General features: G+C 43.7%; 1 protein-coding gene across 1 annotated transcript in view; it reads right to left on the bottom strand.

Moving 5' to 3' along the window:
- Positions 1-14,136, bottom strand: part of LOC140128563 (complement C3-like) — a 63,792-nt gene extending 49,656 nt beyond the window's left edge. Inside the window, exons 1-11 of the mRNA XM_072150261.1 lie at positions 14,110-14,136; positions 12,350-12,447; positions 11,461-11,647; positions 9,082-9,244; positions 8,394-8,464; positions 7,442-7,527; positions 7,254-7,336; positions 4,894-4,981; positions 4,657-4,759; positions 2,589-2,709; positions 1,903-2,018 (exon numbers count right to left, since the gene is read on the bottom strand). Coding sequence (XP_072006362.1) covers positions 1,903-2,018; positions 2,589-2,709; positions 4,657-4,759; positions 4,894-4,981; positions 7,254-7,336; positions 7,442-7,527; positions 8,394-8,464; positions 9,082-9,244; positions 11,461-11,647; positions 12,350-12,447; positions 14,110-14,136 — 1,143 coding nt within the window. The remainder of the gene's footprint in view (positions 1-1,902; positions 2,019-2,588; positions 2,710-4,656; positions 4,760-4,893; positions 4,982-7,253; positions 7,337-7,441; positions 7,528-8,393; positions 8,465-9,081; positions 9,245-11,460; positions 11,648-12,349; positions 12,448-14,109) is intronic.
- Positions 14,137-17,366: the final 3,230 nt, after the last annotated feature.

Below are 17,366 nucleotides of genomic sequence, written 5' to 3'. Positions count from 1 at the left end.
ATGGTACCAAGGATTATCAATAAAGCTTCATTAAAGACACCTTACAGCTGCTCAGTGCATCCTGGGACTAAAAGTAACATCCAGAGAGCTTCACCAGAGGTCACAGGGGACAGAGGGGTCCGTCTGTAAATAGGGGTCGTCTGTAAGTCTGTTGTCCTTAAGTAGGGGATCGCGTGTACTCTTATTTCCTTTACAAAGGAATGAAGTGACAGGTGTGTAGCCGGAACCCTGGTAGCTGTGATGTGGTTTCTAATTCCGAAGACCTTGCTGCAAGGACTGGGATTACCCTCTGAGCCAGACCAGCACGATCATCTAGCGTCTTCTCCCCTCGAGGGAATGATTGTGTAGAAGGAGACTGTTTCTACTTCAAAGTTCTGAACTAAAACTCTGAAGTACTGTTTTTTACCTACTTTCATTTAGCCGTGAGGAAGATCTTAATATTCTTTTGATTTTGGGAAGTACTTTTGGACTTTGACTTTGTATTTCCTCTTGCACCGTTGTCTTCTAAGGGTATTTCCCTTACCTAGGAGTAAATCTAGTAACAACTTACTACTCCTCACTAATTGACCAATTACAAAAGCAAATACAATTGTTTTCTAATTATCCAATATCTTGGTTAGGCGTGAGAGAGGGAGGTGGGAGACGTGCATAATTAGCAGCCCAGAGCACTGGACATCATGGGGGTCATTTACTAAGGGCCGATTCGCGTTTTCCCGACGTGTTACCCGAATATTTCTGATTTGTGCCGATTTTCCCTGAATTGCCCCGGGATATTGGCGCACACGATCGGTTTGTGGCGCATCGGCGCCAGCGTGCACGTGACGGAAATCGGGGAGCGTGGCCGAGCGATAACCCGACGGATTCGGAAAAACTGCCACATTTAAAAAAAAAAATTGGTCGCACGGGCCATACTCACATGCACCACGATGAAGACGATGAACTCCGGGGCACCTCGGCGGACTTCGGCGCAGCAGGACCTTCATGAATCGCCGGAAGACCCGAACACTCGTCGGAGAAGCCGCCACTGGAACGCGAATGGACCGGGTAAGTAAATGTGCCCCCTTGTCTCTGCGCTCCGGGCTGTTAAATATAAGTTTCTTTTCTAGATGATCCCAGCATATCAGGACTAGCGACGGGATCAAGATGAAAAGGAGCAGAGGAGAATTTCTATTTGTTTTTTAGGTGTTTTTTTTCCCATTAATGTAGATATGAAAATATTTGTTGCATTACTCTCCGACCACATGAAACAACAAAATAGTAAAAATAGTAAAAATTGTCTAAGTTTTGCAATTGATCATCCTACACAAAGCTTCATCTACTCAGTGGAAATTGATGAAGTGCGCTCCTCAAGAGGCTTTTGGTTGTTTCAGATCTATAATATCCCCAACCATCTTATCCATTATATTCTATTTTGCATAGTAGTGTTAGAATAAGCAGTTATAGACTGATATTACAGTTTGTTTATTAATTTTGCTAATATCTAGAAGAGTTTTAGGACAGTTGGAAAAGGACCCTCATGAAACCTAGAACATTCCAATGTAGAAACTTTCTGAAAAAGAAAAAATATACTGTATTAAGCCTCATACACATGACCATAAATAAGACCATGAGCTAGTCACACAATCTCACAGCTCCCATAGAGGTCTACGGTGCACAGTTCATTTAGCATACTCTTTTCCAACCCTTTGTGACCAAGCCAGTTGGCCGCAATGTAAAATAGAGAGAAGGTCCCATTCCTACCCATAGTGCAAGACCATTTTTTCATGGGGTCCTGTGCATGAGGCCTTAGATGTATTAGAACTTTGCCGATGTATTGAAAAAATGGAAAAATCTGTTATTTTGATTGAGAACACAATATAATATTGTAATAAAACTCATCTTAGCCAAAATCCTTACACTTACCATAAGGTCAAATGGCATGCCCGGCTTGTAAAACTTGGAGGTTTTTGTGTAGAGGATTTTGTATGGAGACGTCACAATATAAATATTCTCCAGCTCAGATTCTAATAAGTCGCTTCCTGGAAGAGAAACAATTGTAGAGTAATATTATTTCTTATCCACGGGATAAGGCATCAATGTCTGATCACAGGGGATCCAACTGCCAGTGTGTGTGGTGTTTTGCAGTTTCGGCTCCAGGTTTCAGTAGGCCCCTGGGCGACAGAGCCTCAGCGGGCTCCTTTGCAGAAACATTCCCCTGTTCCCTAAAATATTCCCAAGTTTATCATCCCAATCAGTCCCCTCATGGTTATTTTATATACAGCCCCCTATGGATTCATTAGATACAGCCCCCTCACCCTTATGATTTCCTTATGCCCCGGCCCTTGCCTTTCTAAAGTAAGTGCTTAGTTTTTGGCACTATATGATGGTATTATTTATGCATGGGCCTGTAATTAAGGTTGTATAATAATAGTATGACATTCCATCTTCTTCCTTTTATACAAAAATGGCCGGGATATAGTGAAATGTGAACACATTAAATTTTCCTAAGTATTTTCATTATTTGGCTCATATAAAGTCCCACTGATGTTGGATTAGATATATTCTGGATGAATGGAAGGTTATGGAGATACTGTATTACTATCACCTACCTGTATCAGTAATGACGGTGACAGACACATACAAGGTCCATTGTAACATGTCCAATTCTTCTTTAAAATACTTCACCAATTCTTGTCTTCTCAATGTAGTAAAACCTTCACCCTTAGTGATCTGTATCAAAATTGAACTAAGAAATCACAAACTAGTGTGTACATGGGGGCCTACCGTAAACCTTGAACTTCTCTGTACTTATACAGACCTCTTCACGTGACCGTAATGGGGGCCATGATCTGGCTGCTCAATTTGTGTTCAAACATGGAGGTCTATGGCACCCGGTCATGGTGTAGTGAGCACATGGTTTCTCGAAGTATCGCGATGGGGTCAGGCTGTTTGTCTTTCTACAGAAAAGAAGGGTGAGTAGAGCTCACCCTTCCTCCTCCCAGTTGTGTGCAACGCCAGGGTTCAGGTCTGGGTTGCACATGGCCATCTGAATGTGGCCTACGTCAGGAAATGTGGTCTGGTGCTGCATCCCGATGTACATGTGTGCAGGAGGCCAGTTGTATGTGACAGTCAGGTCTCTGCACTAACAGTCGAGATTGCGATATTTCCATGGTGCATGTTTAATTCTACAGAGCTTCCTCACCTCAAATCACTTTTGCATTGCCATCTTCTAAGAGGCAGAACAGCTGTAGCTGTTTAAGGGCTTAGTTTTTGTTGGACAAGTTTTTTTTATTGGTATCATTTTTGGCTTAATGTGACTTTTTATTGTTTCGTGTGAGATAGGGTTTTTTACGGTGTTCACTGTGTGGGTAAGTAAGTTATAAGTGATTTTATCTTATTATACAGGGTGTTACAGATGCAGTAATACCAAATATGTGGGGTTTGTTTGGTGTTCTCACTTTTTTATGTTACATGGAATTTTTAAATGGAATTTAGGGGACTTTTATTATTTTTGAAAGAATTTCTTTTACAAATATTAAAATATAACAAAAGTCCCCTAAATGGCTGAATACGTTTAAAAATTTCATGTAGCTATAAAAGTGAAAACACCAAATAAACCCCACATTTTTGGTTTTGCCTCATCTGTAACAAGCCATAAAAGAAAATTAAAATGGGAAAAAAGACAAAGGATTTGACCTCCTGCGGGGGCTCCAGGCTATATAGTGCGGACAAGCTGTGACCAATGCATTTCCCACCCTAGGCTTATACTTGAGTCAATAGTTTTTTCCATTTTTTCTTTTGTGTTAAATTAGGTACCTCGGCTTACACTCAGGTTGACTTATACTCGAGTACATACAGTATTTAGAGACAGGTTTAACTATACAAATACTTAAATAGTGCGAGAGGCGCACTCTTACATTTTACTAGGTTCCTTACTTTCAAACAGTTACAGGACATTGCGATACAGCACAATACAGGTAACAAGACACATTTCATTACATATGGGGAACCAATTATGGTGCAAAAATATACCAGTCCCAATAACACATAGACACAGACTAGACAGACATGTGTGGGGGATACTACACGAGGGGTGCCGGTGCGGCGTTGTGCCAGTGTTGTGGTCATACAGTGTTGTGCTACTGCTGCTGTTGGTTTGGCAGAAGAGTTACTGCCCGTAGCTCTAATTTTGCCAGGCACCGGCGCTTAAGCTGCCTGGTTCTGGCTGCCACTGGAGCCCTAGTGCAGCGTTCCGCCTGACTTGTGGTAAGGTTCTGGTTCTGATTCTTCACATCCAGTTGTGCAACATGGAGCCCCTGCTACTGATAATCTGCTTAGTGGGGGGGATGATAAGGTATGAGGCCAAGTAGGTTTCACAGGGCAGGGTGGTGAGGTAGGGGGGTTCAAAAGTCAAATATGTATTAACATATACCAATACACATGTGAGGTGCAGAGAAAAGCGAGAAACCCACACATGGTGGGTTTAAAAATTTGGGCGTGGTCCTCAAGGTGAAAATGAGTTTGGTCCTTAAGGCGTTAAAGGCAATCTGGTCACATGGCCTCTCATACTATTATATGTTATTGAGGGGTGGCCCTACTTAATGTGGGGAGCTGCCTTGTATGTGCTGACCATGGACAAATAGTTACCATATAGGTAAAGAGATACAATATCATTACCTCTATTCTTCTTAAGGTATCTGCTAGACTGGTCTTCTCCTTGTCTCTCTTGATTCCAAAGAGAACAAAGGCCTTGCCATTTACAGGTTTCCCATAGAGATAACTAGAGAGAAATATAATAATGTTTTACCACCAGTCTCATTAGTGATGTCTCCAAAGATGTCACCGATGCTCCACACAGAAACTTCCCAGACGCATCTATTCGTAAGCCCAACCCAACCCAATTCCTCCACTTACTTTGCCTCTATGTCCACCCTTAGCTCTTCATCTTTTATGTAAAAGAATTTCTTCCTTGTAGTGATTTTTATTTCAAAACTTGGTAGAACTGAAATAAATATGGCATGAAATATGGCAAAATATGGCATGAAATTAGGATTTGTAATGGTTTGCAGTACCACAAGTTACCACTGGGTGTGAAGACTATAGCTGACATATCACAAGAATATCAATGTAGAGATAGAAAAGACACTGCTAGAGGATGAGTGGCCTTGGAAGTGGTGGGGTGTTTGCTGCACAGGGTATAGAAGTAGGGAGTAGGGACCATGCTCTAATTAATGAATGCACACGTCCAAGGTAATAATAAGTAGAAATGAATGGCACACATCCTCTGTAGGGCACTTAAATCCATGGTATATTTTATTATTTATACTCACTACAATACATTCACATGTGGGAGGAAGGACTAACAAGTCATACCAAAGGTAATGTTTCCTTGAGTAGGCAGGAGCATTGAAATGCAAAACAGCCACCACTCTTCCCTTTGGAATGACTTGTTATTCCTCCCTCCCATATGTGCAGGTCTTTCTGTCAGTATATATAATACATTTACCAATGTAATGTATAGGTAATTCCCTACCTAGCTGCCCCTACCTACTTGCCTCACTGAAACTAGCAGACAAGGGACAACTAGAAGATGTTCCCATCCTGCACCAAGGTGTAAAACATGTAAATGAAGACATGACAAACACAGAAGAATAGCCACCAGAGTCGGGTCACAACAATAAAGGCAAACACAGTACAGAATCGCAAATGCAGAAGGAAAGTCTGAATTTAGGAAGAAGGTCAGGATAACAGAATACAGACCTCAGAAATATGGAGAGAGGATGACACAGAAACTACAGATTGAATAATCCTACAGGGCAGAGCCATTTTTGTAGTTCTTGCTCCGACGTGATATAATAGTCACAATATATGGACATTTATTATTCAAATTAGAGTGTAAAATTAAAGCTTAATTTATTTACATGTATATAAGGTTTTAGGGTGACAATTATATTTATAATATGTCTTTTTTTATGGTTAATACCGGGCATTTTAATTGCTCGGTAATCCTCCAGTCATACTGTTCGGTAATCCCCAGCCAGAATTCCTCTGGAATTTTTTTATATATTTTTTAATATATTTTATTAGCAGATTCACTTGTAATTTTAAGCATACATGAAATATTACGAAGTATATATTATACCACGCCTAATCCTTGAGGATAAACAGGGGACTATACAAGGCGCCCTCACCGGACGATCATCTACTACACGGGAGAGGGTGATTCATTTTTATAGTTCGATACTAAAGATGTCCACCCCGTATTATACTGCTTGTTCTGATTGTTGTGAGTGAAGAGAATATTATCCAATAACATTTTAGAGAATTCCGATTTAATCATGGGAGTCATTTATTTAGATTTATTTACCCTATTCTTCCAATTTCTCTAGATCGAGTTCTTGAAATAACAGCTGGCTCCCAGAAGCAATACAAAAGGGCACCCCCTTTCTCTTCTGGTATCATCAGCATCTGCTTTCTTAGGGTGTAGGCACAATTAAGGATGGGAAATCAATAACAAAATCTCTGGGAAGGGGAAATTCCACAAACTTCCACAAAATTACTAAAGTATTAAACCGCAGGGGTTCGGCCTCATCTGGAATATGCCGTCCAGTTCTGGGCTCTGGTCCATAAAAAGGATGCCCAGGATCTGGAGAGGGTTCAACGAAGAGCCACAAAAATTATAAGCGGTATGGGGGCTCTCAGTTATGAGGAAAGATTAAAATAACTAGATTTATTCTGTCTGTAAAAGAGACGGCTAGGAGGGGACATGATTAATTTATATAAATATATGAATGGTCCATACAAAAAATATGAAGGTTCCAGGTTAAATCACTGGGGGCACTGTCTCCGTCTGGAGAAAACAAGGCCTAACCACCAGAGGAGACAAGGTTTTTTTACTTTGAGAATAGAATAGAATCTGTGGAATAGCTAAGCTCAGGCGCTGGTCACAGCAGGGACAGCAGAGAGCTTCCAGAAGGGTTTATATACCTTTTTATATCTAAATAACATTGATGGTTATGTTATATAGAATTGTTTCCCCTAAATCCCTACCTCCATCAATCTCTCCCCTTCCTTGATGGAACTTGGATGGACACCATAAGAATGTGGAGCAAGAAGTTCTCCTGACTCCTTCTGCACATGTATCACCAATGCGCTTGCATGACTTGTTCTCCACTCACTAGTATAGATCATCTAGATAATTTACATGGTTTATGGACCCAGATAGTAGGATGAAGTGAGCATCTAGATTTTTCAATTGTTAGTCCCATTCTTACCATATTCCTTTACTTCGAATTGGGCCGTAAAATTCTGTACTGCGCTGTCATCAAACTTCGCTGATATGGTCCATATTCCCAAACTGGAAAATAAAGGGCAAAATGATTCATTGCCATCATTATCAATATTATCATCATTGTCTTCATGAAACATATATGATCCGGGATGCCCATGGTTTGTCTCTCACCTGACAACATCGGACAGTGGGTAAGTTAAGGAAACAATTCCAGTTGATTGTTTGATATGTTTTTTGACCAATACATTCTCTGGAGTCTATGACAAAAAGAGAATATCCTGATCATATAGTTTCAGTATATATGGTGGTGTGATGGTCAGGTGGTCACGCAACTAATAACTGTGAAAGTGCATAAGCCATGTCTCCCAGTGCAGTACGTGGTAGGTTTAGGTGGCCGGTCCTGCCTTGTCATGACTGACCACGTCTGATGCTGCCCACATCTTGGTTGTGGGTTGTGCCACCATTGCAGGTGCACCCTAGCGTCACATCATTCTTCCATCTCTAGTATCAGAATATTTAGAATAATATTCTCTATATAGGAGCACTATATTAGTGTGGCCCTAAAAGCTTCATGGTGGAGTAAATTTCCATGTTCAATTTTATGCAATTCAATGTGGCCAACCCTTACAACTGAGAAATCTTGCCTAGACCATAGAGAAGTGGTTTCACAGTCAATGCATGTCTCCGAAAGTTATTTCGCCGAATATGGCATAGACTTCTGATGTCTATACTGTATGTGACTACATCTATTTTTTTAAATCATATTTTTCATCATTTTCATCATATTTATCCGTTATTAGTTTTTGTTTTTATTTTTATGGCTGTTAACTTGGCATAAAAATGACTTACTGTAACTTTGTAAATAACTTCTTAGTATTTTCAGAAATTGTAATTTACATATGTTTTGTTGTATTTAAAAACCTTGTTAGAAAAAATAGCTTTTGGGTCATATTTTAACCCTATAACCTTTTGTATTTTGGCATTGATGTAGCTGTGTGATGTTTTGATCATTGGGGGTGAGCACCATTTTTATTCCTTTACTTGAGGTGTAAAAACCTCATGACAATACACAGCATGTACATCTTAATAATATGACATATAGAGGAGAAAAATCCCATCTTACCCAGAACTCGATGGTCACTGATTTGCTTGTTGGACTAAGATTCGGGGTCATGGTAAAAAGCCTGTATAAAACTTAATAATAATGAAGAAATAATTATACAAAAATATGTTTATATATTTATTCATATATTATCACCATTTTGTATCCTGATTCTCCCGTCTGTAATTGAAAATACTGTTTATATCTTGATAAAAATCCAAAAACATTCTCTCACCTACATTGGGGCAGATTTACTTACCCAGTCCCGGCGCGATCCCCGAGGTGCATTCTCTGACGAGGATGAAGTCTGGCGCGATTCTTCAAGATAGTGCGTCCATTTTCCGACATGTGTTGCTTCCCCGCTGAGGTCCGCCGGAGTTCACCTTCTTCTTCCCGGTGCATGTGAGAGCATTGTCTTGCAACACAATTTGAATAGTAAATCCGCACTTAGTCCGAATCAGTTGGGTTATCCGTCGGCCACACCCCTGATTTGTGTCGCATGCAGGTCGGCGTAATTGCACCAAAATCCGATTGTGTGTGCCAAAAACCCCACTTAAATTGGAAATAGTTGGAAAACCGAATGAAAATGCGCTGTGCGGCACCGTGTGCCCCATTGTTCGGATATTTCCCCCCCCCCACCACCACTACACATGGGGAATATATTTCATTCATTTCATGGACCACCTCAATGTTTGTTAGTTCTCTGTACCTAAAGATCCTGGGGTGTAGATGGGTTTGTCGGTCTGTATGAAGATGAAGCCACTTTGATAAGACACCAGGACAACTTTCTCCAGGGAGCAAACTGGAGACGTCATTTTGACGTAAACAAACTGCTTCTTATTTGGGTCTTTTTCCAAATGCATAGAGGGAATCTGAAAAAAACAAAAAACTTTATGTTGACGATATTGTTACTGGTGAAAATTACAGGGAAGTCTTTCAGTGAGCTCCCTCTCTCCTGTGCTCCCTGAGCTCCCTCATTCCTGTGCTCCCTGAGCTCCTTCATACCGATACTCACTAAGTTCCCAGACTTCTATGCTCCCTGAGCTCCCTCATTCTTATGCACCCTGAGCTCCCTCACTCCTGTGCTCCCTCATTCCTGTGCTCCCTGAGTTCCCTCATTCCTGTGCTTCCTGAGCTCCCTCATTCCTATGCTCCCTGAGCTCCCTCATTCCTATGCACCCTGAGCTCCCTCAATCCTGAGCTCCTTCATTCTTATGCACCCTGAGCTCCCTCATTCCTATGCTCCCTGAACTCCCTCATTCCTGTGCTTCCTGAGCCCCTCATTCTTATGCTCACTTAGCTCCCTCATTCTTATGCACCTTGAACTGGCTCACTCCTGTGCTCCCTGAGCTCCCTCATTCCTGTGCTCCCTGAGTTCCCTCATTCCTATGCACCCTGAGCTCCCTCATTCCTATGCACCCTGAGCTCCCAAATTCCTATGCTCCCTGAGCTCCCTCATTCTTCTGCACCCTGAGCTTCCTCATTCCTGTGCTCCCTGAGTTCCCTCATTCCTATTCTCCCTGACTTTTCTCATTCCTATGCTCCTTGAGCACCCTCACTCCTAAGCTCCCTGAGCTCCCTCATTCCTGTGCTCCCTGAGCTCCCTCATTCCTGTGCTCCCTGAGTTCCCTCATTCCTATGCGCCCTGAGCTCCCTTATTCTTATGCACCCTGAGCTCCCTCACTCCTGAGCTCCCTCATTCTTATGCACCTTGAGCTCCATCATTCCTGTGCTCCCTGAGTTCCCTCATTCCTATTCTCCCTGACCTTTCTCATTCCTATGCTCCCTGAGCACCCTCACTCCTATGCTCCATGAGCTCCCTCATTCCCTCAATGGTGGAACAGGAGTCTCTACCGTATGCAGACACGAGCATTACTTCCCCGAGGTAATAGCAGGTAACAGAATGCCCAAAGAAGGAGGCAGAACCTCCAAAGTGTCTCTGAAACATACTGGATAGCCGGATCTCCACTATGGATTCCTGCATCTTCACTTTGGGTCTGACACAGGAGAACATTTTCTGTGTTGGCCGATCACCAGCCGTGTGTGTGAGGAGCACTGGATGACTGCTCAATGAAGAGGTCCCCTGCCCTTTCCATGCAGGACGGATTAGCTACACTAGCCCCCTGACGTACTCCTTCAGTTCCCTGTTCTTCAGGGCCCCAGAGAGAATCAGATATCTGGAGGACATGGTACCCTGTTTTATCAATATATATTAATATATAAGGTATGTATCAAAATATTTATGGGTAAAGCCACAAGCAACAGAACAATCCTTTTTTATGGGATCCATCTGACTTATGACAGCTATGAGCTATTTTTGTGAAGTCTGAGGACTCTTATAAGGCCTGCCCATCCATTTAGACCTAATATCTTTATGCAGTTCCATGCACTTATCTACACCTAAATATACAACCAAGACATATCAGCATGAACGCATTTGGTCTGTTCCTAAACTCCTAAAGGGAACCTGTCACCATATTTTTCACAAATACAGCTAATGGCAGGTCCCCATAATAACCTACAGACATCTTAGTTTTACCTAAAAATTTTTCCTTTCAGATTTCCGTATATTCAACTGAATCCAGCAGCTCCTCCCCATGCTTTCTCTGCATGCAGCAGTAATGTTCTGTGACCAGGGTGACACATTCGCAGGTCCTTTAGCCTCCTAAAACTGTACACCAGGCAAATATCTCATGAAATCACAGCATATCATAACACATGAAATCACAGCAGCCGGCATGGAGAAGAGTAGAAGTCCATGCAGGCTGCTGGGATTTTTTATGTGGTCAGATATTTACATAGGGTACAGTTTGTAAATGTTAAGAAGCTAAAGGACCTGTTATGATGTCATTCTGGTCAAAAGACATTAGACATTAGAAGTTTGGGTCTGGGTATCAGTCATGGAAGATTAATTAGATTTGGTACTGCATTGTACAAGTAGAAGCACTTGTAGAGTGATCATCTCATAGAATAATAAATGTTTCCCTTAATGGTAGAGATAATCATGACTGGTGGCCACCATAAGGAACTACGTTGTTATAATTGTGCAATGATTATGATAATTTTACTGAAGACCCTGGGATCTTACCGTAAGTTTAACATTTCCGAAGAACTTGTTATTGTGATTCACAGAGACTTTGCTGGTAGCTAAAATGTAAGTCTTCCGGGGAAAGTCCTGGACTGTGATGTCCGCATCAAACGCCGCTCCCTGTCCATCTACTATAATGGTCTCTTCACTGTCCACACGCAGCACATTGGGTGTTATCAGGAGGCATCTGGGGAAAGAAATATAGGTCCTCAAAGAAGAAGTTTACATTTCATCCTAGAAATAGCAGAACTCTGGTATTAAAGATCTGCTTCTTATACTAAACATCCCTTTGAACATAAGAACATCCGTTTTTTATAGAAACCCACCCATTTGATTTCATGCATTGTGAACCAAACATACCTTGAGAATGCTGTAGCTACACTGATGCAGAGGCATATCTTGTTTAACCCCTTAACGCTGAGGCCCTTTTTTACATTTTAATTTTTCACACCCCACCTTCAATTTTTTTTTTATTTTTCCACATAAAGAGCTCTGTGACGGCTTGTTTTCTGCGTAACACTTGCACTTCATAGTGCTGGTATTTAATATTCCATGCTATGTATTGGGAAGTGGGAAAATAATTCCAAATGTAGTGGAATTGGTGAAAAAACGCATTTAAAACATTTGATTTGAATATGTCATGTGAAAATAAAAGTGCAAATGCAAGCAGATAAACCGTACATGAACAGCTACACACATCTCATGAAACACAATTCATTACAAAATGCAATCTTAGTGTAATGTCCTGGGATTATTGTAATGGGAATAATATACCCAGCAAGATTGTGGTGTAACTTGGCTTTACAGAGCAATAAACAATCACTTTATGTATGTGGCTCTGTAAATCCTTCATATGTAGTAACTGATTACAGAGTCCGGCTTTACTCACGGTTGATCTGAGGAGGATCCAACGAGTCCATATAGAAGAATAAGGCACAAGGCTCCAAAACTCATGATGCTGCCTGGAGGATGTGCTGCCTTGTAGACCTCAGAGGGGGGTATTTATTGGGTCATATTTAGAACATATTACCTCTTTAATCAGTAACAGGAGAGAATTAGAGGCTGATGTTTGGCAACAATTGGCTGATGGTCAGGGACACAGATATTTATTTCAAAATCAAATCTGACTCCAAAATACACAGCTCCCGCATCAGAAGTCATTGTATAGTTCTGAGGAAGTAAAAAAGCTAAATATTTAGATTGTAAATATTATCCATGGCCTCTTTTTTTAAAAAAAGAAAGAAACCAAATTTAATGATTATTAGAGATGAGCGAGTATTTCGCCCGATCGAGAAAATGTCATCTCGTGGCATCTAGATTTTTGGCGGCCAGAAACAGAGCCAATCACAAGCCAGGAGACTCTGCACTACACCCAGCATGACGTGGTACCCTTACACGTCGATAGCAGTGGTTGGCTGGCCAGATCAGGTGACCCTGGAATAGACTAGCCCCTGCCCGCGCTGCTAGGATGATTCTGTGTCTGGATGCCGTTAGGGATAGAGCTGCTGCTGGTCAGGGATAGGGTGCTAGTAGATAAATGTTAGGCAGGAGTGATTCTCCAAGACCCCAACAGCCCTTGTTAGGGCTACATTAGCGTTTTTCAAAAGTTAAAGTGACACAGTCACAGACACAGTCACAGCACAAAATCCTTTTGTGTGCTGTCAGTGTAGGTTAGAAACTAGCCATAGCAATCATCTTCTGTGGTTGCTGTGTGATTTCTTCTGCAGATTTTGTTCTATAAAACAAAAAACACAAAAAAAAATTACAGTTTATTTTTCTGTTTTGTCTATATAATAGACTTTAATTTTGAAAATGTTGAACCTTAGGGTTAAGGTTAGAGGACGAGGGTGTGGGCGTTCAATTACTGCAGGGGTCAGAGGCCGTGGTCCTGGGCGGGGTGAGACACCACACGCTGATGAGGGAGCAGGGGAACGCCGCAGAGCTACACTCCCTAACTTCATGTCTCAAGTTACTGGGACTGCTGAGGCAAGAACAGTGCGAACAGGTGATGTCGTGGATTGCGGACAATGCATCTAGAAATTTGTCCACCAGTCAGTCTTCCACGCAGTCCACCAATGTTACCCAAGTGAGCACTCCTCCAGCTCCTCAACCTTCCTCCCCCCAGTCTGCCCACTTACAGGAAAATTTGGCATTTGAGCCGACATACTCTGAGGAACTGTTTTCAGGATCCTTCCCAGAGTCACAAACCACTTGTCAGGTTGCTGCTGAGCTCTTTCCCGATGCCCAGGTTTTGTGGGTCATGATGACCTTCTTGACGTAGTGGACGAAGTGTGTAAAGAGGTGTCGGATGATGAGGAGACACGGTTGTCAGACAGTGGTGAACAGTGGAGAACAGGTTGGAAGAGGCAGTGGTGGGGCCAGACGGAGAGGCAGGGACAGAGCTGGTTCATCAGCGCCAAATGTTTCACGCAGTGAAGCTCCCGTGTCGAGGGCTAGATTTCCTGAAGTCTGGAGGTTCTTTAAACAAACACCGGATGACCGACGGACTGTGGCACAAACACCTCCCAGGCGAAAACCACACCTTCGCCTCCACGATCCTCCACAGCGTCCACCAATGTCTCCATGCGCAGCATCCAGCTGTCTATACCCCAGACGCTGGAGCGCAAGAGGAAATACAGTTGAACCCACCCACACACCCAAGCCCTCCACGTCCATATCTCCAAATTACTGAGCCTGGAGATACTGCTCTATAGGCTGGTAGAGACTGAGGCCCTTTTGGAGCCTCATGGCAGCGGCCGCCCCTTGGTATTCGGTCCCCAGCCGCCACTACTTTTCCCGATGTGCCGTCCCAGCCCTGCACCAGCATGTGTCAGACAACATCATCCGTGCCCTGACCAACGCCATTTCTGACAAGGTCCACCTAACCACGGACATGTGGACGAGTGCTGCCTGGCAGGGCCACTATATATCACTGACGGCACATTGGTTGAACATGGTGGAGGCTGGGACTGCGTCTGACCCTGGGGCCGCTCATATACTGCCGACGCCAAGGATTGCGGGGCCTACCTCGGTCAAGGTCTCTCGGGCCTACTATGCCTCCTCCCGCCCCTCCTCCACCTCCTCCTCCGAAATGCCATCTGTGGGCATGGCGCCATCAGTCGGTAGCTCTAGGCACAGCAGCAGTGCCTTCGCTAAGCGACAGCAGGCGGTGCTCAAAATGCTGAGCCTAGGCGATAAAAGGCACACCGCCCAAGAGCTATTACAGGGCATCACGGTGCAGACCGATCTGTGGCTGGCACCGCTGAACCTGAAGCCAGGCATGGTTGTGTGTGACAACGGCCGTAACCTGGTGGCGGCTCTGCATTTCAGAAAGTCCAGCAGAGATGCTGCCACTCTCAGGGCAGCGCAGCGCCACCTCCAACTGCCCACTCACCGACTGTTGTACGACGTGCCCTCAAGGTGTAACTCAACATTAACCATGTTATCCAGAGTTTACCAGCAGCGCAGAGCGATTGTAGACTGCCAGATGTCAACTTCCACCAGAACTGGTAGTCAGGTCAGTCAGCTTCCTCAAGTCTACAATGAGGAGTGGACGTGGATGTCTGATATCTGTCAGGCGCTTAGTAACTTTGAGGAGCCAACACAGATGGTCAGCGGCGATGCCAACATCATCAGCCTCACCATCCCGCTGCTTGGCCTGTTGAAAAACTCTCTGGTCAGCATGAAGTCGGAAGCTTTGTGCTCGTCACAAGAGACGGGGGAAGAAGATTCCCTTGTTGATAGCCAAAGCACCCTTAGGTCTGTTTCTCAGCGCGTATCGGAGGAGGTGGAGGAGGATGAGGAGGAAGAGGAGGAGAATGTTGCCGAGACAGAAGAGGGGACCATTGTTCAGTCCTTCACTGTTCAGCGTGTATGGGCAGAAGAAGAGGAGTTGGAGGAGTTGGAGGAGGAGGAAATGGGCAGTCAGGCCAGTGAGGGGAGTGAATTCTTGCGCATATGGCAGATACTATAACGAAAACAAAAAAAGGAGAGGCAAAACAAGAGGACGGCGCTTCGTGTATTATCGTAGGATAAATGGAAAAAGGGATACATATAGAGAGGGAGGGTATGGACAGTACCCCCCTGAGAATCACGCTCACCTTAAATAGCTTAAATCAAGCGTAAAGATACTTCAAAAGCTGCCCAACAGCTTGCCGGTATTCGCTTTATGCAAAGACTGAACCGGTGTCACAAGCATAAAATGGGCTAGAAAACCTCTGGTAAGTTTAAATTGTTTATTCCAAAATAAAACAATAAACAATTTAAACTTACCGGAGGACTCCCTCCATAATAGCGCTGTGCCAGCCTTATTCTTGGTTTTCTAACCCCATTTTATGCACATGGCAGATTTCATGCTAGGCTGCCTATCCCATGACCCTCGCGTTCAAAGAATTTTTTCCTGCACCGATCACTGGGTATTCACTCTCCTGGACCCACGGTACAAGCAAAATCTTTCCACTCTCATCCCAGTAAAGGAAAGGAGTGTGAGAATGCATGAATACCAGCAGGCCCTGGTGCACAAGCTGAAACAGTATTTCCCTTCTGACAGCGCTAGCAGCGGAGGGCGTACTTCTGCGGGACAAGTAGCGAGGGAGAGTAGGCGAGCAGGCAGCTTGTCCAGCACTGGCAGGGGTACGCTTTACAAGGCCTTTTCCAGTTTTATGTCACCCCAGCAAGACACTGTCACCTGTCCCCAGTCTCGGCAGAGTAGGGCTGATGTTCACAGAAAGATAGTGAAGGAGTATGTTGCTGACCATACCATCGTCCTAAATGATCACACAGCTCCCTACAACTACTGGTTTAAAGCGGGGCATGTGGCCCGAACTGGCGCTGTACGCCTTGGAGGTTCTTGCCTGCCCTGCCACTAGCGTGTTGTCAGAGCAAGTTTTCAGTGCAGCTGGTGGCATCATCACCGATAAGCGTACACGCCTGTCGACTGACAGCACTGACAGGCTGACGCTTATCAAGATGAATCAAGCCTGTATTTCTCAGGATTTCCATTCTCCACCAGGTGAAGGAAGCTCAACCTGAATAATGTATGCACTCCTCCTCCTCATTTTCCTCCTTCTCCTCCTCTATGTACACTAAAGCAGAGGAAATTGGCTATTTTTTGCCAGGGCCAACTGGCTCTAGCTACAGTACTCCATGTATTTAATTTTTCTGGAGGGCCACCCACCTGCCCCTCTGTTTTGCAAACTTTTTTGGACTGCCACATATAGGCACTATCCAAATTTAATTGTCTCCATAGCAGCCTCCACATGTCGTCTTTATAGCTGCCCCAACATGTCTTTAAAGCTGCCTCCACATGTTGCCTCCATTGCTACCTCCACACGTCATCTCCATAGCTGCCTCCCAAAGTCGTCCACATAGCTGCCTCCATACATCGTCCCCTTAGCAAACGAGCTGTGTCAGGCAGAATTTTGGGTTGTTTTAAAGGCTTACGGCTTATGGCCCCCAGGCCCATTTTGGATGGGGAGGAGCCGAGAGATAGGGGCTTGGATTGGCGAAAGCTCGTCTGGCAGCGGACCGCCAGCTCCATCCCAAGATCCAACTAACATAGTTTTAACTGCAGCACATTTAATCTACTACTACCTTACTGCCTCCATACATTGTCCCCTTAGCAAACGAGCTGTGTCAGGCAGAATTTTCAGGTGTTTCACCAGATACATAGTGGAACTCGGCCCCTCTGCCGCCGCCATGCTGGAGACCTGAAGTTGCAATCATAGGAGCGCAATATGGATGACCCATACTGTCGCTCTTAATTATGGAACCATTTCCGAAAAAAAAATTAAAAAATTAGAACTGCTATGCTATTCCATTATTCCTAGATTAAATATTCAAACAACCCCGCCTGCTTTGAAAATTATAATTTTTTCAAAGTAAACGCTTCTGGCCCCTAGGCCCAT

Source organism: Engystomops pustulosus, chromosome 4 (assembly GCF_040894005.1).
Source record: "Engystomops pustulosus chromosome 4, aEngPut4.maternal, whole genome shotgun sequence".
In the NCBI taxonomy this organism is placed as follows: Eukaryota; Metazoa; Chordata; class Amphibia; order Anura; family Leptodactylidae; genus Engystomops; species Engystomops pustulosus.
Note: the sequence above shows the minus strand (reverse complement) of the source record. Positions and strands in the feature narration are given on the sequence as shown.